Source organism: Phacochoerus africanus, chromosome X, assembly GCF_016906955.1.
Source record: "Phacochoerus africanus isolate WHEZ1 chromosome X, ROS_Pafr_v1, whole genome shotgun sequence".
In the NCBI taxonomy this organism is placed as follows: domain Eukaryota; kingdom Metazoa; phylum Chordata; class Mammalia; order Artiodactyla; family Suidae; genus Phacochoerus; species Phacochoerus africanus.
The window spans coordinates 64123833-64147574 of record NC_062560.1 but is presented as its reverse complement, the minus strand read 5'-3'; the positions used below and the strand labels follow the sequence as shown (position 1 = coordinate 64147574).

General features: G+C 41.7%; 1 protein-coding gene across 2 annotated transcripts in view; it reads right to left on the bottom strand.

The window, feature by feature from the left end:
- Positions 1-23742, bottom strand: part of SLC16A2 (solute carrier family 16 member 2) — a 104366-nt gene that overhangs the window by 4798 nt on the left and 75826 nt on the right. Inside the window, exons 2-4 of one of the 2 annotated variants that reach the window (XM_047764876.1) lie at positions 9152-9296; positions 5308-5758; positions 4199-4342 (exon numbers count right to left, since the gene is read on the bottom strand). In XM_047764876.1, coding sequence (XP_047620832.1) covers positions 4199-4342; positions 5308-5758; positions 9152-9296 — 740 coding nt within the window. Of the gene's footprint in view, positions 1-4198; positions 4343-5292; positions 5759-9151; positions 9297-23742 lie in introns of both variants that reach the window. The other variant, XM_047764877.1, reaches the window with a different exon arrangement.

Here is a 23742-nt window from a genome sequence, read left to right as displayed (position 1 = left end):
CTAGGGCCACTCCCGCGGCATATGTAGGTTCCCAGGCTAGGGGTTGAATCAGAGCTGCAGCCACTGGCCTACGCCAGAGCCACAGCAACGCGGGATCTGAGCCACGTCTGCAACCTACACCACAGCTCGCGGCAATGCCAGATCCTTAACCCACTGAGCAAGTCCAGGGATGGAACCCACAACCTCATGGTTCCTAGTTGGATTCATTAACCACTGCGCCACGACAGGAACTCCTATTTCTGCTTTCTGATCCAGTGTTTATCTCCCTTAGTTATCAGGGTCTGGGATCAGACCATGCTGATGTTTTCAGATCTAGGTTAGTTATGGGAAGAGGAACGGGAAGAAGTGAGGATGACTTGATAATGACTGGTGGGGGCATGAATGGAAGATATAGCTTCCTGAAATTGGGATGGAACCAGTGCCCATTTTTGTAGAAAACATCTTGGTGTGAAGGAGACCATGGAGAGGTTCACCCAGGTTCCTTAGGCTTTAGGACATGGGACATACCACCCATGTCAGACATCTCCGACAGTGTGGCTCTGGGGGCTTCTCAGCTTGTCTGGGCACCCTGTGAAGGCAACAAAGGGGGCTTTAAGGAGAACAAAAACACTAGGAGGAGGTTTAGGGAGCCAGAAGCCAGCCCAGGGGCACTGATTAGTGGCCAAGCAAAATGACTCTGAAGTAAATAATCTGCCTTTCCAGAGGTTGGTTTTCCCTTCTCAATAGAGAGAAGGGCCATTGGAGACACAACTGGTCTCCCCCTCTCCCCTTTTTTCCCTTTTGGCCACACCTGTAGCATGCAGAAGTTCCCAGGCCAGGGATCAAAGCTGCACAACAGCAGCGATCAGAGCCACAGTAGTGACAACACCAGATCCTTAACCTCACTGAACCACCAAGGAACTCCCACAGCTGGCCTTTTGATTAAGGTCATCTGCAACCTGTGTCCATTGAGCCAGACTGAAGACCTGGGCTGCAGGCAGAGAAAGGAACCCCCTCTCTCCACCCACTGTAGCCAGAAGAGCCAGGTTGTCCCAGGGTCAAGGATAAGACCTGATCTGTTAACTAAGGCCTTGATAGGAAGGACCTGGAGTTTTCTAATAGTTCACACAGGCAGGCTGGCTTAACCAGGAAGTATAACTCACCACATGGTAAGGGTACATCACCACATCACCACATGCAAGGAAGGTGGGAGGGTCAAGTCTGTTTCAGGCCCTAAAGATTTTCTATGCTATTGCTGGAAGTGGGTTTGCTAGACTGACTGGTTGGTTTTTGGAGAGGACAGGAAATGTCCTGGTCATGACATCTGAGAAAATCTCTTTGTTGAGGGACTTTTGAACTTTGCTCAGACTGTTTTGTGACAGCTAGTAATAGGAATTGAGATATCCCAGTTTCTCCTCTAGGAGATTTATGCACAACTGTAATATAAAACCAGACCCACCTATCAACCAAGCCATAATAGTATGGCAATTAAGAGTTAATACCATTATATAATACAAAAGACCCCACTAAATTTGATTGGTTCTAATTACTACCCATTGTATCTGGCTGCCTCTTAACATCCTCCATGGGGCCTTGCCAAGGTCTGGAAATTAAAAATCCCTCTTGGAACTAATAATCAGTCCTCAAGAACTGGCCCAAAGTGAGGCTGTCCTGCAGGTCATCACCATTTCCTTTCCAACGGACTTTCCAGGGGCTTGACATCAGACACATGTGCCTGTGTTTGTCACTAGTAGAAACCACAGAGTCTAGTGGATGGCTCTCCAGAACCTGAAGCTGTGTACACTCCTTTTCTCTCCCAGACCTGTATTCCTGCATGTGATCCAGGGAGAAAGAGAGGCAAACTCTTGTGATGGAGTATCTTGAGTAGCTCAAGGGAAAGAAGTTCATTGTCTGGTGCTCTCAGCCTGAGAAACTTACCAGCATAATAAGTCTGAACAAATCACTTTCCCTCTCTGAGCCTCAGTTCCTCAGTCTGTAAAATGAGGGAGTTGGACTACAAGTTGATGAAGATATGCCTCAGCTATAAAGTTGTGAGATTATTTTATATTATTCTAAGTGGTAAAACTGGGTCAAGTAAGAGTGGAAAGGGGGAGAAAATGGTGGATGGGTAGAGGAAGTATTCAGCAGAAGCACTGGGCCCTGAGCCTAGTTCTGCTTCTGACTAGCTAATGCCTATGCCTCTCTTGGAACTCCCTCTGCAAAATAGAAACAAAAACTGCTTGGGCCCTACCTTTCTCCTAGGGGCTGTGGTGAGAATTGGGCTATATGGCTAGGCAAGGTCTGCTGCCTGTCCTCAAAATTAAGCCCTGGCCCAATGCTAGTTTATCTTGATTTCTAGCACCTTTTGGCCTCTTGGAGCTGCTGATAGTGACAGGGAAGACCCACAGAGGTGTCATGTGGAAGAGACTGGAAAAGCCACACATAGTCCTACACAAAAAGCCACCCAGAATAAAGCACTTGATGATATTTTCTCAGGAATTAACATTTTCATAACTGGTTTACCTCAATACAGGCTTTTGGTTTGACCTTGGTCAAGTCACTTATCATGTCTGGGACTTGGCTCTGCCATCCATCACTTAGGGTAAAGTGCAATATGAAAAGAGTGCTACATAGGAGTTGAGCTCTGCCCGTGGATGTCTGAGCATTCCCATCACTTTCTCTATCAGTGTAATGAGAGGATGGACTGGATAGACCACAATGGCACTCCTAGCTCTGACAAAGCAGATTTACCAACTCTTGCAAATCTAACACAAAGTTGAACACAACAGGAAACCTGAGTCATATCCTCATCTAAGACCTATGAGTGTGTTTAGGAAAACACTTGGGGCTATCAGAAGACAGAGAAATCCCTGATGTGAATATAGTTAGGGCCCCTCGGAAGTGCTTTCAGGGCTTCTCCAGGAGAGTCAGAATTCAGCCACCTCCCTGATGGGTTATTTGTGGCCATATGGTTTCTGGGCTTCCATTGCCCCTCCCCAGGGTTCCATACTGGGGAACCTTCTGGTAAATCCAGGTACAGAAGCAAAAGGCATGAGCCAGGTTGGAAGGGCAATATTGTTGCCAGGTAGTCTCAGCTTAAGCAGTAGACTGTATTCAAACCAGACCAGATCCCAGTTCACACAGAAAGTAGTCTCTTGAGCATCCATAGTGGGTACTGCCCACTATATGTGGCTATCTGTGTCATTGTGAGAAGGATTAAAACTCTGCATGGCTATAGCATTTTTACTTCTCAAAGTCTGGTCACACCTATATATATATATATATATATATATATATATATATATATATTTTGATCATCACCTGTGAGGTGAGATGGGAAAGGCAAGAATTATTCTTACTGCACAAAAGAGGAACGTGAGGCCTAAAAAGGGGAAGTGAGGTCTGGCTTTTTCTGGTACTCTTTTTGTGTCCATCAAGATGGTTGCATTTGAGGAGTTCCTGTCATGGCTCAGTGGTTAAGGAACCCAACTAGGATCCATGAGGAAGCAGGTTCAATCCCTGGCCTTGCTCAGTGGATTAAGGATCCAGCATTGCCGTGACCTGTGGTGTAGGTCACAGACGTAGCTCAGATCTGGTATTGCTGTGGCTGTGGCCATGGCTGGTGCCTACATCTCTGATTCGACCCCTAGCCTAGGAACCTCCATATGCCACAGGTGCGGACAAAAGACAAAAAAAAAAAAAGACGGCTGCATTTGAGAGCCATGTTTGGTTCCAAGTAGCTCTAGAGATATAAGAAGTAATGGGCCTGGGCCTAGAATAGTGATATACAGGGCCACAGAGTACTACCGACACCCAAGACCCTCCAAGAGAGTATAAAGTAGCAATGAAATCAGTGCTCAGTGGGAGCAGCATCTAACTGCTGACTTGAGTTCCCTCTTTCAGATGGGAGAGCTTTTATTAATAAACATATTCTTTGAAATTGTTCTTAGAGGTTCCATTTACACTGACCACTCTCACTAGAGTCTCACCCTATCTTGATGAAGGAGGCATAAAGGATGATGATCTTCACTTGAAAGCAAGGGAAAGTGAAGCTTAGAGAATTTGATTGTGTTTCCCATGTCGCACAACAAGCTAGTGTCAGAACTAGGGCCCAGGGCACAGCAGTTACATGCCATATCATTCTATCTCAAAGGCTTGGGATAACTTAGCCTCTGTGTTAAGATGTTCTCCTCACAGTAGACAAGGTGGTCACACTCACCTGCAAGTAGATCTTCTTAAGTCCAGGAATGGAGTCACTGACACGGCCTGACACAAGGCGCCCAAGGCCTGAGGTAGCCCCAATACACACCAAGAGCACCCAGGTCTGCTTGATTTCCAAGAATTCCTCTTCCACATACTTCATCTGAAGAGCATAGCACCAGGCCCCCGGAATAAAAGGAAGAAAAGGAGCTGACTGGTTAATGATTGTCATACCCAGAACCCTCTACTGCTTACTTCCCTGGACCATGGAAAGAATGTCTTCTCCTGTAGCCCCTGCCCCTGTAGCCTTAGCTCAAGAACAAGCTATCTAGGTGTTTCTAACAGCTTAAAAGGCTGCATATCCCTTGGTTCTGTGGATTCTAGGGTTCTAAGCAAGAGCTGAGGGCAATGGGTGTCTCCAAGCCCTGGTAGGATAGAGTACAGCCTTAACAACTACAACAGTGTAAGGGTTCCCCCATAGCCTCCCAATCCCTAGACCCAGAACTGACAGCCTGGGGTAATAGCAGGTCACCAGGGGAGAAGGATCCACCAACTTCCAGGTAACATTCCAAAAGTGTGTTTTAAGGAACACAAAATCTATGGAAGATAATAGCAGGACTACAACCAATGGTTCTGTGGCCAAGTTGGGTGGATGCTGGTTAAACAAAGCTGAATTGATTTCTTTACTGTAGGATTTTTTGCTATCTTTAAAATATTGCTACACATTTTAAAGCTAGAGGGATCTAGCATATGTTATTTCCTAAACAAAAAGCACTTGGCCAAAAAGACTAGCATTCCATAAAACACTCTTAGAAGACCCTATCCTTGGGTCATCTGGAACAGTCTCCTGTATCCAGGCGATGCTTATCATCTGAAAATCTATATTTATCAGAAGAGGAAACCATAGGCATAGGCCTTCCCCTAAGGAACGTCCCCCATTTCCTACTGAGGTCTTCCCTCAGCCTGTGCTCTTTCCCATTCTGGGTTTCTCCAACCACCATTTTGTCTTTTCCAAAGACCCAAACTCTGACCTTTTCATATCCTCTGTTCCTACCCTCTGGACTTTTAGTCAGGTTAAGGGCAGCTTCTTGGGGACAGATAGGGTAGACCCACCCTTGTCTTCCTCACCAGGTGTACATAGGGAACGAAGTAGCCAAGGGCAGCAGCAGCAATCCCGAAGGCCCAGATGCGGTAGGTACGTTGGCGGAACACTCTCATGTTGAAGTACTTCCTGAGCTGAGCCAGAAAGCGTTGGCACAGGGTATGGACACCTCTCTTGCTTGGGGTGTCCTGGGAGCTGGGCAGGAGGGGCCGGTAGGTGAGTGAAAGCAGTGTAAGAACAAACATAAAGGTACTCAGCACCTGGAAGGTTTGGGCGAGCTTGATCTTAGCCCCCAGTGTTTTGATGAGGAGGGGGAAGGATATGGAAAAGATGCTACTCCCAGCAGACACCACACCATTGGCCAGACCCAGGCGGCGTTGAAAGTAGTGTCCCAGGATGACGAGAGATGGCTGAAAGGCGAAGGAACAGCCACAACCAAAGAGAATCCCGTAGGTGAAGTAACGCAGGCTTAGGGAGCTGTGGGAGAGACACCAAGAGCTATCCTCAGAGGGCGGACCAGTCATCTATCTGCCATTCTCCCCCACCCTCCTGAGATCTGCATCCCCCCAACCTTAACCCACAGCCGTGGTTACTGCTGACCCTCAGAATAGAAAAGGAACAGGACCTTTTGATCTCCATTTTGTAGATGGGGAGACAGAGGCTCAGAGAAGTAATTTACCCAAGGTAGCATAACTGGGGATCGGCAAAGTTTGGCCTTTACTCAAGATCTGTGTGACTCTAGTTTGAATCATAGCACCCCCATTAGAGAGGACTGTTCAAAATAAAGCCACAGCTAGCCTATGCAAAGTCTAGATGAGGGGCTGCAAGGAGTAAGTCAGTGCTTTAGAGAGAACAGTTTCACCTACTGCTCACCTAGACACCACGCGTAGGCTGGTAACCAAAGCTTTATCCCAAGCAAAAAAAAAGTTCAGCAAGGATTCAACATCCTAGAAGGTTAAGACCCTCCTCAGGATTCTTCAGTGTCTTTCTCCATGCTCTGGGCTCTTATTATTTCAAAGAATAGTTGCTTATATCCTGAGAGACACCCCTCCCCAAACATGCCTAAGGTCTTGATGTCCCAAGATCCTTTACTCCATGCCATAGATAATCTCGATAGGAATCCTAAGGTAAGGAGTCCTTATAATTTTCAGCCTGGCTTCTGTTGTGGGAAGTGATATAAAGCTAGCTTCCCAGAGGAGTTTGGCTGCTTGATAAGAAGTAGATCCTCAAAGAAGTTGTGGGCCTGGCCAAGTAAGACAGGTTCTACCTTAAAACTCTTAGGCCCTGCTTTGGCTATAGACTTCTATAACAGAAGGCCAAGTGTCAGAAGGGGAAAGGCCATGGGAAGGTTAGCTTGGCTGGCCATCGGCCTTCAGACGATATTGGCACAACCTAATGAAGAATTTTGTTTTATTTAGATGCCTCCATATCTTTTGCAAATGTTCTTATCTGACTACTTAATAACCTAATACTCTCCATAGTCAGGCAGTTCATCCCCATATACAGACCCAGTCCTCATACTAAAGGAATGGACCTATGCTGTGGAGATGAAGTAGTACCAGTATTCATGATTTTAAGACAGCTATCATCATTATTTCTTTCCATCTGCTTGCATTCATTGGATATGAGCAAGGGCTTTGGTTTCAAAAGGGTTGCCTCTACTTAGAACACATAGCTTAGCCAACCACTCCTCTTCTATCAGATTCCTTAGGGCTTCATCCCATTAGAATCTAGATACCCTTTGGGATTGACCTGGGCTGGGGACCTTGTCTAAGGGAGAGGAATTAAGAAGGTGTGAGGGAGACCCTCAAGGAGGGGGCCAATAGGAGCAAAGCATGCGATTCAGTTCAAGGAGCTGTGTGGTGGATCTATTTCTAGCTGGGCCCCAAGGCAAGAGGCCCCTGAGTAGGATTGCCAAGGCCTCCCTGCCCTGGCTGAACTTTTCCCCACATCACACCATCCAAAGGAACTCAGAGCCCTGATTCAGACAACAGGAATAATGACTTAGAGTTCTAGCCTCAAGCAGAACCATTTTTCCACGGGATGTTAAGCCATCCAGAAAGTTTCTTGGCTCTGAAGATGTTCTTACAGAAAGGGCAAAGGGGGTGGGGAAGGAGCTTAGGTGCTGGAGTATAGTACGCCTACTCCAATGTGCCTAAAGAAGAATTCCAGGAGAAAGCACATCTGAGCTCTTTCCCCTCCTGTAACTGAGCTCATGTGGATTGGAAGGAAAATGAGATCCGTATGTTGCTAATTTGTTTACACTTTGCTCTGCTTGACCTTAAAAAACAGGCCTTTGCTGTGTAGTGCTGAGACTGGAGCCGCTTATGAGGCCTAGCTCCTCCCTGCAAGGAGCCAAGCACCAGCTTGCTGAGGGCAAATGAGGCCGACCACCAGAGAGGTCCTGAAAGGGTTTGGAGCTGCTGCCCTGGGAGAGCTGAGCAGATTACAGGCAGGACATGATTTTCCCTGCCTCTGTCCCAGTTGGATGGGACCAAGCCAAGAAACCATTGTAGGCCAGATCCAAGCTCTGCTGGAGGGTAGGCTGGGAAGCCGGAAATGCTCAAGTCATAGAGGAAAGCTAGCTCAACCTCACATGGCTCAGTTGTGGCAGAATACAATTATCATTCTTTGCTCTGAGTGGTAGGTCTAGAGAGCATAACCATGGTCCTTCTCTGGGGAGCCAAGTTCAGAAAGCAAATCTCTGGCATGTTAGCTGTCTCTCCAGGCCAGCATTCTCCTACACCAGCCCAGGCAGACTGGAAGTAGGAAGTACCATTTTACTTCCAAAACGTCTGCGGCAGAAAGTCAATGGAGTTCTTTAGGAATCCCATATTCCTCAGGCTGCAATGGAGGGTTTTTACTTCTTCCTCCCCTCCTATAGACATGGTTCTGCAAAGATGGCATAAAGAAAGCAGAAAATAGGAGTCCCCTTGTGTAACAGCAAGTTAAGGATCTGGCATTGTCACTGCAGTGGCCTGGGTAGCTGCGGTGGTGCTGGTTTGATCCATGGCCTGGGAACTTCCATGTGCCATGGGCATGGCAAAAAAGAAAGAAAAAAGAAAGCAGAAAATGAACTTGTAGCTTGCTCCTTGTCTGATACTACCAAGTTCCACTAGTGGGACCAGTGGGATCAGTGGGACCAGAGTTTGAGTTTATCCAGGTTAGGCCTAGCTGAATAGCTGGGTACTGGGTCTGTACCTCAGTGAGGGATGCTGCTAAACATCCCTTCTCACTCCCAAGACATGAATCTTATCTGTCTCAAATTGTCCATATATTGGCATCTTGAAATACCTAGAAAAAGACCGGAAATGCTAAACATCCTTGGGCTCATCTGACCTGTTTTTTAGTCTAAGATTCCTTTAGGAATCGTGTAATGGTAGGTGTTCACATGGGCTTGCTCCAAATGTTCATTCCCAGGAGGGCGGTTGAGGTCATGAGATAACATGATATATTGAAGGGAAATAGGATGGCAGAGCTGAAAAACACTTAAAAAGACCTGATCTAATCGACTCATGTTATAGATACAGAAATTGAAGCCTAGAGAGGGGAATGGTACTCATCAATTGTTCCATTGCCATTTTGTTGCAAAAACTGGACTTGGGCCCAGCTGTATGAACTCCAAAGCTTAGGGTCCCCAATCACTTTGGAATTGTAGGGGCCTCTTTGGGTATATTCCCTTCCTAATGTGTCCTGGGGACTATACTTAGATGAGTCCCATCGGATAATGATTCCTGAGAGCAGGATCTTTGAAGACCCTATACAGGAAGGACCACAGTGGAGTCTTCAATGAGAAGAGTATCTCTAGTTGAAGCCCAGAAAGAAGCCAACCCTCCTCCTTGGGCAAATGGTCAGGACTCCTAGCCTTACCTGGTGAAGGAGCTGGCATGGAGGCCAATGAAAGCGACAGCAGCCCCCGCAGTTGCTGTGATTCGGCAGCCCAAACGATCAGTGAATATACTCACAATGGGAGAACAGAAGAAGATCATGCCCATTGAGAGGGCTCCTACCCATGCTGCAGAGAAAAGAAGCACAAAGATATACCTTAGTTTAACATGGTACCCGGTGGTGTGCCTTGTATCTCAGTTCTTCTCTGGCCTTTCATAGGGGGCATTGCATTGGCCTGTACTGCCAGCCTACTAGTCCCTAAAGGCCAAAGAGTTTAGGCAATTTTCATAGTGCCTGTAACAAGGCAATGTGAGAACCAGGAGTCTAGTTCATAAATGCATCCAGAATTTCAAAGCTAGGGCACAGAGCCTTTAGAGATCAAGTCTGTGCTACCCAGAGCCACGCTACATTTCTTAGCCTGTTTGGCTGTTTGGTATGACCATGTGACTGAATTCTAACATAGAATGTGGGTAAAAAAGATACACACCATTTCCAGGTCTGGACAATAAAATGACTCCTATGATGTTTCTGCTTTCTTGTGGGCTGTAACCTTGAAAACCATGTATTAAGACTGGCAGAACTACTATCAGTTCTGTCTGAGTTCCTGAGTGGAGCAAATTTCCCCCTCCCACTCTAATCTGAAACCCCTTCCCTGAATGTTATGTAAGAAGTAAAGAAACTTCTTGTCCTTTAATCTACTAAATATTTAAAGGCAATTTGTTACAGCTGTTAAACCAACACAAGCTAAAACAAAGAGATTCCTCCACTTACTGATAAATAAACAGGTCCACAAATGTGAAGGAACTTAGCAAATATCACACTGCAAGTGGCAGAGCTGGGACTCAAACCCAACTCTCCTTATCTCTCCTTATTTCTAACCCAGTGTTCATTGTATTATATCTCTTACAGGGATAAATTAACCTTGCATTAGGCTACTTGGCTACAGGGCCAAGGAGCCCAGAAGTTAATCCTTCAGGAGATAAGGTAAGGCCTCTCTGGATCATTGGAACAGTCCTATGAAGATGCTACGACTAAGGAGTAGGGAAGGCCATAGACAAAGGCCTCCTGGAATTGTATGAGGACACAGCAGGTTCAGGATCTACCCAAATATTTATAAGGACACTGTGTGGTCAACAGAGCCCATGTTTGGCCAATCACTGACTTCGAACTCAAATAGGAATTTATTCTCCATTATAAAGGCTCTACCAATCCTCAACAGGGAGGAAGAAATTTGCCCTTTTACTTAGATTCTTCCAGCCCATTTCCCCTTGCTCAGACTCAGAAAGAAAACCCAAGGTTTTCTGTTTCAAGTCTGTTATCAAGTTTCATCATGGGCCTCTCTTTTCTAGGCTAAACAATTGTACTTTCCTTACCTTTTCTTCTTAGCTTTAATTTCTAACTCTGTAATTACTTTGAGAGCTCTCTTTTGAACATGTTCCAAGTATTTATCATCATCATCCAGAAGTATTCACTGAGTGTCACCTAAGCAGGGTCAGGCCAGCTTCTGGCTGTCTTCTGTTGTGGAGCCCCAAATGGACCAGGGGAGTACAGTTCTAGGTTAGACTAGTCCATTGCCTGTGTCTCTTACCTAAGTGCCTACTAGTTTGCTCAGATCTCCACTGGAAATCTTTGCTTTGCTGGGGGCCATCTTGAGTCCTAGTTGGCTGGCTCCAAAAGTACTGGCCTGAGACAGCAGGATACCTCAACTATCATCACAATTTTACCTTATACTTTGCAATTTCACCTCTTATCAGCTATGGGACCTAAAGCAAGTGATGAACACTTCTCTAATCCTCGGTCTTCTCACCTGTAAAACGGGAATTAAAGTTTTCCACATGCCATCCTCAAAGTTTTTTTTTATGTAACTATTATCTTTTGTCAATTAAAAGTTTCATAGATATTTGCCAAATGTATGATCCATTGAAAAATCGATCCATTAGACTTCATCAAAATGTAAAACTTCTGTTCTTTGAAAAATACTGTTATGAAAATGAAAGGGCAAGCCACAGACTGGGAAAAGTATTTACAACACACACATCTGATTAAAGACTGGTATCCAGGAGTTCTTGTCATGGCGCAGTGGTTAACGAATCCGACTAGGAACCATGAGGTTGCGGGTTCGATCCATGGCCTTGCTCAGTGGATTAACGATCCGGCATTGCCGTGAGCTGTGGTGTAGGTTGCAGATGCAGCTCGGATCCCACGTTGCTGTGGCCCTGGTGTAGGCCAGTGGCTACAACTCCGATTTGACCCCTAGCCTAGGAACTTCCATATGCCACAGGAGCGGCCCAAGAAATGGCAAAAAGACAAAAAAAAAAAAAAAGACTGGTATCCAGAGTACAAGTGTGTCTCGCAATTCAATAAGAAGACAGCAAACAATCTAATTTAAAATACGGGCAAAGATTTGAACAGACATTTCAAACACACCAACACACGATATGAATGGAAATTAAGCACGTGAAAAGATGCTCAATACCATTAATCATTCAAGAAATGCATGGTATATTAGATTGCAGATATGTGATATCACATGGTATTTGTCTTTCTCTTTCTGACTTGCTTCACTTAGTACGAGAGTCTCTAGTTCCATCCATGTTGCTGCCAATGGCATTATTTTGTTCTTTTTACAGCTGAGTAGTATTCCACTGTGTATATATATGTCTAGTCACTTATGATGGATAATGTGAGAAAAAAGAATGTATACATGTATGTATAACTGGGTCACCTTGCTGTACAGTATAAAACTGACAGAACACTGTAAACCAGCTATAATGGAAAAAATAAAAATCATTATTATAAATAAATAAATAAATAAAAATAGTACTTAACCAAAAAAAAGAAATGCATTGTAAATCAACTTAATTTAAAAATATGTAAGAAAAAATCCACAATGAGATACCCTTATAGAACCACTAAAGAGGCTTTTTTTTTTGTCTTTTTGGCTTTTGTAGGGCCCCTCCTGCAGCACGTGGAGGTCCCCAGGTTAGGGGTCTAATCGGAGCTGTAGCCGCTGGCCTACACCAGAGCCACACCAACGTGGGATCTAAGCCGCATCTGCAACCTACACCACAGCTCACAGCAATGCCAGATCCTTAACCCACTGAGCAAGGCCAGGGATTGAACCTGCAACCCCATGGTTCCTAATCAGATTCGTTAACCACTGAGCCATGACGGGAACTCCTAGAACCACTAAAGAGGCTTTTTAAAAATGACAATATCTAGTGCTAGTGAGGATGTAGAGGAGCTAGAAATCTCATACACTGCTGGTGGGAATGCAAAATGGTACACCTGCTATGGAAAACCACTTGGCAGCTTCTCAAAAGTTAAATATACCATTACCATATGATCCTGAAATCACACTCCTGGGTATTTACTCAAGACAAATGAAAACTTATGTTCAAACAAAAATCTTTTTTTTTAATTAAAAACAGTTTTTTTTACTTTTTTTATCAAGTAGTCTTTTTAAATTTAATTTAATTTTTATTAAAGTGGAGTTGATTTATGATGTTTCTTCAATTTCTGAATTTTTTCCTACTGTACAGCATGGTGACCCAGTTACACATACATGTAAACATTCTTTTTTCTCACATTATCATGCTCCATCATAAGTGACCAGACATAGTTCCCAGTGCTACACAGCAGGATCTCTTTGCTAATCCATTCCAAAGGCAATAGTCTGCATCTATTAACCCCAAGCTCCCAATCCATCCCACTCCCTCCCCTTGGCAACCACAAGTCTATTCTCCAAGTCTATGATTTTCTTTCCTGTGGAAACATTCATTTGTTTATGTGCCATATATTAGATTCCAGATATAAGTGATATCATATGGTATTTCTCTTTCTGACTAACTTCACTCAGGATGAGAGTCTCTAGTTCCATCCATGTTGCTGCAAATGGCATTATGTTGTTCTTTTTTATGGCCGAGTAGTATTCCGTTGTGTATATATACCACATCTTCCTAATCCAATTGTCTGTCGATGGACATTTGGGTTGTTTCCATGTCTTGGCTATTGTGAATAGTGCTGCAATGAACATGCAGGTGCATATGTCTTTTTCAAGGAAAGTTTTTCTGGATATATGCCCAAGAGTGGGATCACTGGGTCATATGGTGGCAAGCACATGAAAATATGCTCAACATCACTGATTATTAGAGAAATACAAATAAAAATTACCACAAGATACCACCTTACATCAGTCAGAATGGCCATCATTAATAAGTCCACAAATAACAAATGCTGAAGGGGATGTGGAGAAAAGGGAACCCTCCTTCACTGTTGGTGGGAATGTAAGCTGGTAAAACCACTATGGAGAACAGTATGGAGGTACCTTAGCAAACTAAACATAGAACTACCATATGACTCACAAAAATCTATACCTAAATGTTTCTGCTGATTTTTTATAATTGGCAAATCCTGGCAATAACTCAAGGTGTACTTCAACTGGTATATGGATAAACAAGTGGATACACATTAATACAGTGGAACACAACCCTGTAATAAACAGTAATTAACTACCAATACATGCAACAATCTGGACAATTCTCAAAGGCGTTATGCTAAATGAAAAGAAGCTGGACACAAATTATTTCATTTATATGTAATTCTGAAAAGGCAAAACTATGGGTTAAACACATCAGGGGATGCCAGGAGGAAGGGTGAGGGGAGAACTCATTACAGAGAAGCATGAAGGAATATTTTGGAGTAATGAAATGTTATATATCTTGACTCTAGTGGTGATATTCTTTAGTCAAAATTCATAGAACTGAGCATATAAAAAGGGTGAATATTACCATATGTAAATTATTTTTTATCTGTTATAAAAAAGGAGAGGTGTCAGGGAAGCAAGACGTGCCTGTGGGAGATCTCATTTATGGTGATCTGGCTGGATTTTCAAAAGATTAGTTCCCATGTATTATCAAAAAGGAAAAAAAATACTTAAATTCAGTAAATTATCTTACTGAAATTTTATCAACTGTAACTTGCCATTATTTGGCCCTTCCAAATATCTACAATACAATTAAAACTGTTGATTGGGCTTGAAAGTATCTTTTATACAGTAAAAGAAAGTTTAAATTATGTTTGATATAGCCTTTTATGTTAATGACATGTACTCATCATTATGGTATCACACAGAATATTTTCAATTGCCTAAAAATACCATGCTCTGCCTGTTCATCCCTTCCTCCCCTCCCAACCTCTGACAACCGCTGACTTTTTACTGTCTCCATAGTTTTGCCTTTTCCAGAATGTTATATAATTGGAATGAAACAGTATGTAGCCTTTTCAGATAGGCTTCTTTCACTTAGTAATATGCATTTAAGCCTCTCCCATGTCTTTTCATGACTTGATAGCTCTTTAAAAGCACTGAATAATATTCCATTGTCTGAATGTATCACAGTTACTTATACTGAAAGACATCTTGATTGCTTCCACATTTTGGCAATTATGAATAAAGCTGTTATAAAATCTGTGTGTGAATTTTTTGTGTAGATGTAAGTTCTTGACTCATTTGGTTAAATATTGGGGAGCATGCTTGCTAAACTGTATGTTTAGTTTTGTAAGAAACTGCCACTGCCAAACCTTCTTCCCAAGTGGCTGTACCTTTTTGCATTCTCAACAGCAATGAATGAGAGTTCTTGTTGCTTCACATCCTTGCCAGTATTTGGTAGTGTTGGTGTTCTGGATTTTGGCCATTCAAATAGGCGTATAGTGGTATCTCACTGTTGTTTTTATTTGTATTTCACTGATGGCATATGGTGTTGAGTATATATAGGCTTATTTTCCAACTATATATTTTCTTTGATGGATTATCTGTTAAGGTCTTTGACCCATTTTTTAACTGGGTTGTTCATTTTCATGTCATTGAGCTTTAAGTGTTTTTTGTAGATTTTGGATAACCATCCTTTATCAGGTATGTCTTTTGCAAATATTTTCTCCCACTCTGTGGTTTATCTTATTCTCTTGACAGTGTATTCTTCAGAGGAGAAGTTTTTAATTTAATTTAGGTTGCATCTGTGGCATATGGAAGTTCCTGGGCCAGGGATGGAATCTAAGCCACAATTTCGAGCTGCATCACAGTTGCGAGGTGCATCACAGCTGCAGCAATGCTGGATCCTTAACCTGCTGAGCTGGGCTGGGGATTGAACCTGTGCCACTACAGAGAAAACCATGGATACCTAACCTCCTGCACCACAGTACTATGGAAGTTTTTTATTTTAATAAAGTCCAATTTATCAAATACTCTTTCATGGATCATGACTTCCTTCTTGTATCTAAAAAGTTGTCATAAGGATTTCCTGTCGTGGCATAGTGGAAATGAATCTGACTAGGAACCATGAGGTTGCAGGTTTAATCCCTGGCCTTGCTCAGTGGGTTAAGGATCTGGCATTACCTTGAGCTGTGGTGTAGGTTGCAGAAGTCGCTGGGATCTGGCATTGCCATGGCTGTGGTGTAGGCCGGCAGCAACAGCTCCGATTAGACCCCTAGCCTGGGAACCTCCATATGCCATAGGTGCAGCCCTAAAAGGACAGACAAAAAAAAATTTTAAAAATTTAAAAAGTTGTCATAATACCAAGGTCCTCTGGGTTTTTCCTGTTATTTTCTAGGAGTTTTAGAGTTTTGTATTTTCAGTTTAGGGCCGGGATCCATTCTAAATTAATTTTTGAGAAGGATGTAAAGTCTGTGTCTAGGTACTTTTTTTTTTTGCATGTGGATGTCCAGTTGTTCCAGCACCACTTGTTGAAAAGACTGTTTTTACTCCATTGTATTTCTTTGCTTCTTTGTCAGATATCAGTTGGTTGTATTTATGTGGATCTATTTCTGGGCTGTCTATTCTGGTCCACTTATCTATTTATTCGTTCACCAATGTCATACTGTCTTGACTATCTTTATAGGAAGACTACCTTTATAGGAAGACTTGAGGTCAGGTGGTGGCAGTTCTCTGACTTTGTTCATCTCTTCCAACACTGTATTGGCTATTTGGGATATTTGTCTTCTTTGTGTAACCTTAGAATCAGTCTGTCAATATCTACAAAATAACTTGCCCAGATTTTGATTGGGATTACGTTGAATCTAAATATCAAACTGAAAAACTGACATCCAGACACTATTGTCTTCCTATGCATGAAGAAGGAAACTCCCCCTTTACTTAGTTCTCTGAATTTTTCTCCACTTAGTTAGTTCTTTGAATTTTAATTCATCAGAATTTTATAGTATTACTCATATAGATTTGTACATATTTTGTTAGATTTATATCTAAGTGCTTCATTTTTGAGGGTGCTAATGTAAATGGCATTCACTTTTTTCTTTAAGTGCCACACCTGTGGTATATGGAAGTTCCCAGGCTAGGTGTCCAATCAGAGCTGCCGCTTCCAGCCTACTCTACAGCCACAGCAACATAAGATCTGAGCTGGGTCTGTGACCTACAGCACAGTTCTCAGCAATGCTGGATCCATAACCCACTGAGTGAGGCCAGGGATCAAACCCACATCCTCATGAATACTAGTCAGTTTCAATACTGCTTAGCCACTACGGCGATTCCCGGCACTCATTTTTAAAATTTCAAATTCCAATTGTTCGTTGCACATATATAGGAAAGCGACCGACTTTTGTATATTAACCTTGTATCCTACAAACTTGCTGTAATTGCTTTTAAGTTCCAGAGTATTTTTGTCAATTCCTTCAGGTTGTCTATATAGATAGATGATCATGTCATCTGAGAACAAAGTTCTCTGTCTTCCTTCCTAGTTTGAATAATTATTATTTCTTTTTCTTGTATTATTATATTAGCTAGAACTTCCATTATGATGTTGAAAAGGAGTGGTAAGAGGGGACAGCCTTGTTTTGCACCTGATCTTAGTGGGAAAGCTGCAATTTTTTACCATTAAATATGATATTATCAGTAGGATTTTAAATACAGATTTTTAAAAATTTATCTGAGTTTTTTTTTTTACCTTTTGCATTTTGAAATAATCATAGATTCACAGGAAATAGCCAAGATAATCCAGAGAGGTCCCATGAACCCTCAACCCAGTTTCCCCTAATGGCTATATCCTATGTAACTATACTATAGTATCAAAACTAGGAAATTGACATTGATACAAAATGTATGTATAGTTCTTTTTAAAAATGTAGTTGACTTGCCACGTTGTGCCAATTTATGCTGTACAACAAAGTGACCCAATTACACACATATAGATACATTCCTTTTCTTATATTATCTTCCATCATGGTGTATCACAAGAATTGGATATAGTTCCTTGTGCTATAAGTAGGATCTCTATACCACAGCTCATGGCAACGCCAGATCCTTAACCCACTGAGCAAGGCCAGGGACTGAACCCACAACCTCATGGTTCCTAGTTGGATTTGTTAACCACTGCACCACAAAAGGAACTCTCAAATTGGATTTTTTTAAAATCTAGTATAATTCCTTGAAGAGATATACATATATTTGAAGTAGGTGTCTTGTAGACAGCTTACAGTTGGGGCATGTTTTTTTTTTCATTCCTGTCAATCTTTGTCATTTAATCAATGTATTTAGACCATTTGTAAGGACATAATCATTGATACATTAAGATTATTTTATTTTTGTTTTCTCTTTGTTACCTCTGTTTTTCCTTCCTCTACTTTCTTTTTCCCTGCTTGCCTATAGGTTCCTTTAACACTATTTAGAATTCCATTTTGATTTATTTATAGTGCTTTGAGTATATCCCTTTGTATAACTTTCTTCGTGCTTGCTCTAGCTATTACATTACATATATATGACATCATAGTTTACTGATGTTGACATTTCACTAGTTTGAGTGAAGTGTAAAAAGCTAACCTCCCCTGGAGTTCCTGTTGTGGCTCAGCAAGTTAAGAACCTGACATAGTGTCCATGAGGATGTGGGTTTGATCCCTGGCCTTGCTCAGTGGGTTAAGGATGTGGTGTTGCTGAAAACTGCATCATAGGTCACAGATGTGGCTTGGATATGGTTTTGCTGTGGCTGTGGTATAGGCCAGCAGCTGCAGCTCCAATTCAGCCCCTACCCAAGGAAATTCCTTATGCTGCAGGTGTGGCCATACAAAGAAGAAAAAAAAAAAAAAAAAACCTAACCTCCCTTATGTCTCTTCACTATCTTCCTTTTACAATATAAATTTCTTAAATATTTCTTCTATAAAACACTGAAAACACATCAGGAATCATAATTTTTGCTTTAACTGTTAAACATAATTTAGAAAATCCAAGAGGAGAAGGAAAGTCTATTGTATTTACCCATAATTTTACTCTTTTCATTGTTCTTTCTTCCTTCTTAATGATCCAAGATTCCTTCTTTTATTGTTTCCTTTCTGTTTAGAGAATTTCCTTTGGCCATTTTTTAGGGTAGGTCTGCTGTGACAAATTCTCTTAGTTTCCTTCATCTGAAAATGTCTTGATTTCCCCCTTCATTCCTGAAGGATATTTTCACTGGATATACAATTCCGGGTTGACAGTTTTTTTCCTCTCGGCACTTGAAAAATATTTTGCCACTTCTACCTTCTGCCCTCCACAGTTTCTGATGAGAAAACCACTATCATTTGAATGTTTGCCCCTTAATTAAGGTGTCATTACTCTCTCAATGTTTTCAGGATTAGTGTGTGTGTGTGTTTATATTTCAGAATTTTGATTGTGATATGTTTTGGCATAGATGTCTTTGAGTTCAACCTCTTTAGGATTCATTCAGCTTCTTGATACTATAGGTTTGTCTTCTGAAAGCTTTGGGAATTTTTCAGCCATTATTTCTTTGAGTGCTTTTTCAGTCCCACCTTCTTTCTCCTCTCAATCCAGGACACCTCTGATGACAAGAATATTAAATCTTTTGTTATAGTTCCATAGTTCCCTGAGTCTCTGTTTATTTAAAAAATTTATTTTCCCTCTGTCTTTCAGATTGCATAATTTCTATTGTTCTAACTTCAAGTTTACCGATTCTGCCCTCTCCATATTTAATGGAGCCCATACAGTGAGGTTTTTAAAATTATTATTACTTCAGTTGTATTTTCTAAAATTTCCACTCATTTCTTTATATTTTCTATTTATTTGCTGAGAGTTGGTATTTTTCATCTGTCTCAATTATGACTGTAATTGCTCACTGAAGCATTTTTATAGTGGCTTCTTTAAAATCCTTGTCAAATAATTTCAGTATCTGTGTCATCTTGGTGTTCATGGCAGTTAATTGTCTTTTCTCATTGAAGTTGAGATTTTCCTAGTCTTTCATGTGACAAGTGGTTTTCTTTTGTACCTTGGACATTTGGGAAATTATGTTACTAGACTTTGTATCTTTATTCAACTCTTGTGTTTTAGTAGGCCTACTATGACACTGTGCAAGTTACCACCTCATTATTTATACATGGAGTGGAAAAAATGGAGATGGAAGTCCAGGTTCCTTGCTTGGCCTTCATTGACACCCTCCTGAGCAGGGGTTGGTGTTCAAGATACCCACTGGTCTTCCACTGATACTTAGATGACTAGGAGAGGTAAGAGTCTCTCATTACTATTTCCCATGTTTTTTCAACTGATATGATAGTGATCCTGAAAGTCCTAGTTTCCTGCTTGGCCTTCACTGATATCACCTTGGCATCTCTTCAGGAATGGGAGGAAAACTGGAGGTTACAGTCTGGCAATGATAAATGTCCAGGCTTCTTGCGTGGTCTCAAGTGACACCACAGAGGAATAGGCCTAGCTACCACTAATAAAGGAAGACATCCCTGGCTCCCTAATCAGTTTTCTCTGATACTTCCTTGGAATAGTAAGGTGACAGATTGGGACACCTTGTTACAACTGGATAAGTTTAGAAGTCAAAGTTACTTACTAACGCTTTGTTGGTAAAGGTCAGAGGGGACACATTTTTTTCCTATGGTGCTTGGCTGGAGTAGAGTGGTTATTGTCTAAAATGTTTCTGTCTTGCTAGGCTGCCCCTTTCTTGGTCTTTTGGAAAGAGAAATCAGGATTTTCTTAGTGCTCATTTTGTCTGTTCCTGTTGACACTTCTGGGTTGTTAGCTTCTTCAACTCCTGGTCTAATATATATGAGGCAAAAGAAAACCCAGGTAATTCACCATTGTGTCGTTCCTTGGGTCCTGAGGCACCTTGTCCATCAGCTTCCTTTTTTCTACTTTTCAGCCTTCTTATATTTGTTTTATATATAATGACCAGTGTTTTTAGCCATACTTCATGGGAGGAATAGGGAAAAATACTTTGATATAGTTTTTAATGCTAAACATACATTAAAAAATAAAACCATCCATATATGATATTAATTTGTTCAGCAATTATTTAACATCCTTTCTGGTCCCAACAGGCATTGAGGATGTTAATGAGTGACATATGGTCCTTGCCTTCAAGGATCTCACAGTAGAATAGGGAACACTAAAAAAATAGGGTAATAAAATGTATAAATCCCAAGGTTCAAGTAAACATTTATATTTAAAGATTTTCAGAGGAGACAGACATTCCAAGTGAAAGAAATTTGTTATGTTAGGAAAAGAAAGGTAATTTAATGGCTAGGTTAATGACTAATGAAGAATAACTTGGTATAAAGAGGTGTTTAAAGGATTGTTAACAGGAAAGGTTATCAGAGGAAATTTAGTGAGAGAAAAATAATCAAAGGAGGAGTTCCTATTGTGACTCAGCAAGTTAAGAACCTGAAATAGTGTCTGTGAGGTTGTGTTTTCAATCCCCAGCCTCTCAGTGGGTTAAGGATCCATGTTGCCATGAGCTGTGGCATAGTTCACAAATGCAGCCTGGATCCGGTATTGCTATGGCTGTGATGTAGGCCTCAGCTGCAGCTGATTTGTCCCTTAGCCCAGGAAATTCCATATGCTGCAGGTGCAACCACAAAAAGCAAAGAAAATAATCAAAGAATGACTATGTTAAAAAAGAAGAATCAATAGTGATAATGATGATAATTTTAATCATGTTGATAAATGAGTGCTATAGGTTACCCTTTATCTTTCTTGCACTAAGTTTCCTTTTTTGGAAAACACAAGGCATGAGTATTTCTGTAGAACTCTTGACAGTCACTGGACTCAAAGCTAGGGAGTTTTTGTTGCTCCCTCATCACCCTTGATCTCATATGAGGTAGACAAAGAGATTTTTATGAAGCAGCTGAGATATGGGAGAGAGTTGGAAAGGGTGAAAAGTAGGTTTTAACAGGAGATATAGAGGGCCATTTTTATAAACAGATTTGGCAAAAATCAGAGATGATACCCCACAACTTTCCATCAGTCAGAGAACATTGCTTTCAATGCACAGCTGTGCTAAGTGCTAAGTATGTGTCTAATTTCTAACTAGTTAACTTTGTGTCCAACATAGCCTTAGGACTTTAAGGATTAACTATGTATAAACCCGCCATCCACAGCTTTCATCCTGTGACTCCTAGAGTTCTCTTCAGCCTCAACCACTATCTTCAGGTGACTTAAGTACTCCCAAAGAGTTGCCCCCCAAAGGCCAGTACCTGAAATGAACACAATGCCTGTATTCACCAGGCACCCCCCTTTCCTCCTCTAAGTACCCATAGCCAGCTGTGCCTCTGTACCTGGGAAGTACAAAAGCAGAACCATGGCCTCTCAAGCTCCATCATGGACCTATTGGCTCTCAAGTTTCCTAACATTCAAAGCCTTTTCACTCAAGTGGCCAATTAGTGCCCTGGCTCCTTACCCAGGCTCACAAGCTAATGTCTTTGAACTACGGGGAGACTGCTCAGAAAAGAACTCAAAAGACCAGATTCCTCATTCCTTGGCTGCCAAAAGCCAACTTCTCTGAGCTCTCTGAGTTGGAAAGGTAGGGGGAGAGGTTATTCTAAAAGCCAAACTCTACAAATAAATTACAGGCTTTCACAAATTCCTGTTGTTGTAGGGAACTAACAAAAGCTCAAATGAAGGAATGATGGAGGAAAGCCAAAGAAAGGGCAAGCAAAGCTGGGGAAGGGGTAGATGAGAGAGAGGTAAGGGGGGGGGGGTGGCACAGGAGCAGAGATGGGTCTATTCAAGAATGCTTGCTTCCTGACAAGGTGAACAGTATTATGAAAAACTAGCAAATAGGATTAGGAGGCCAAGTCCTGAGGCTTGCTATCCAATAAGTGGAGAAAATGCCACTATGAACTGGAGTCTCTGTTGCCAAAAATATTCCCCTGTTTCTGCCCCATCTTCACCCTTTTCAGAGTCCCTAGAACATAGTAAAGAGACTAAACCTAGTTAGGATAAGTGAGTGTGGTCAGAAAGGCATAGGTAAAGCAAGGGGACCATGTGGGGCTGGTGACAGGTATACTGGCACATCTGGCCATGAGGTCAATGCACATTAGTAAGAGGATTGAAAGCACTGGTGGAATGCATTTAAAAGGAGGCAAGTAAAGGCACTTCAGGGGTCAGCTGGTGAGCTCCAGAGGAGAGAGATGCAACACCCTGGTCTTCCTTGAGGACTGAGACAACAGGAGCCCTGCCATTCAGTCTCCCTGAGTGACAGAGAGTAACCTCCAGCTGAGCTTCGTTTATTAGCTCTTTCTCTAGTCTTGTGCAGGGCCTATAGTTAAGTGGTAGGTATTTATTTTTCCAGTGAATAAATGAAATGCTCTTGTTCAGGGAAGCTGATTCCAAACTTTTTTCCATTTTCTAATAAACACTATGTTGAGAAGCTCTTTCTTCCAGTTCTCAGCCTCTCTAATTCCATTTGATTTGGTAGCAACTTACCATCCATTGTGTCTAGAACTTCACTCAGATTTGTAAGTAAGCCTTTATTTAAAAATTCCAAAAGTGTTTTCATATTTGTCCTGGCATTTGATCCTGCCAATGTTTTATTTTTTCTCTTCATTAGAATGTGGTGGTATTTTTCTGGGTTGGCACAGCAATACTGGAAAACTTTTTTTCCCCCAAGTATTCAACATCTAAACAAATCCCATTTTTAACCTTCTACACTTTGTCTCAAAACATGCCAACTTTAATGGGCTACCTACTTTTGAGTGTCACAACTTGTAAAGCCAAATAATCACTGAAAGCATAAGTTGACTTGTTAACCCCTTGTTACATATTTGGCCTCCTTCTCTGTGCTGCTATTTGTTTTTTTACTTCCTTTTTTGGAATTGGAAGATCTAGAAATCCAGTTTCTAATTTTATAGATAGTCAGACTGAAGCCCAGAGAGATTTACACGTAGAAGGACCCACATCAAATCTGGAAACTTGGTCCTTCTAACTCCCACTTCAGTCATTCATGGATGACTGGGCTTTACTTAATGGCTTATGGCCACTGATTTGGCAACCATTTGGTTTAGGATAAAGGTCAGTTATCTAATCTTGTGGTTAAGGCATATTATAGGTGGTTCTTGGAGGAACTGTGAATTGCAACAATTTCCTCAGCTTTTTCTGAAAGGGTTGGCCAGCACCTAAAGAATCTGATAGTCAGGCACTCACCTGATAGAGATTATGGGAAAGAGGCAAAAGGCAGAAGGAGAGATACACACATTGAAAATGGAAAGGTTGATGATAAGCATCTTATTAGAACTGCAAAGTGTTAAAAATGAAAGGGTCCTCAAGAATCATAGAGATGGTTGGAGTTCCCATTGTG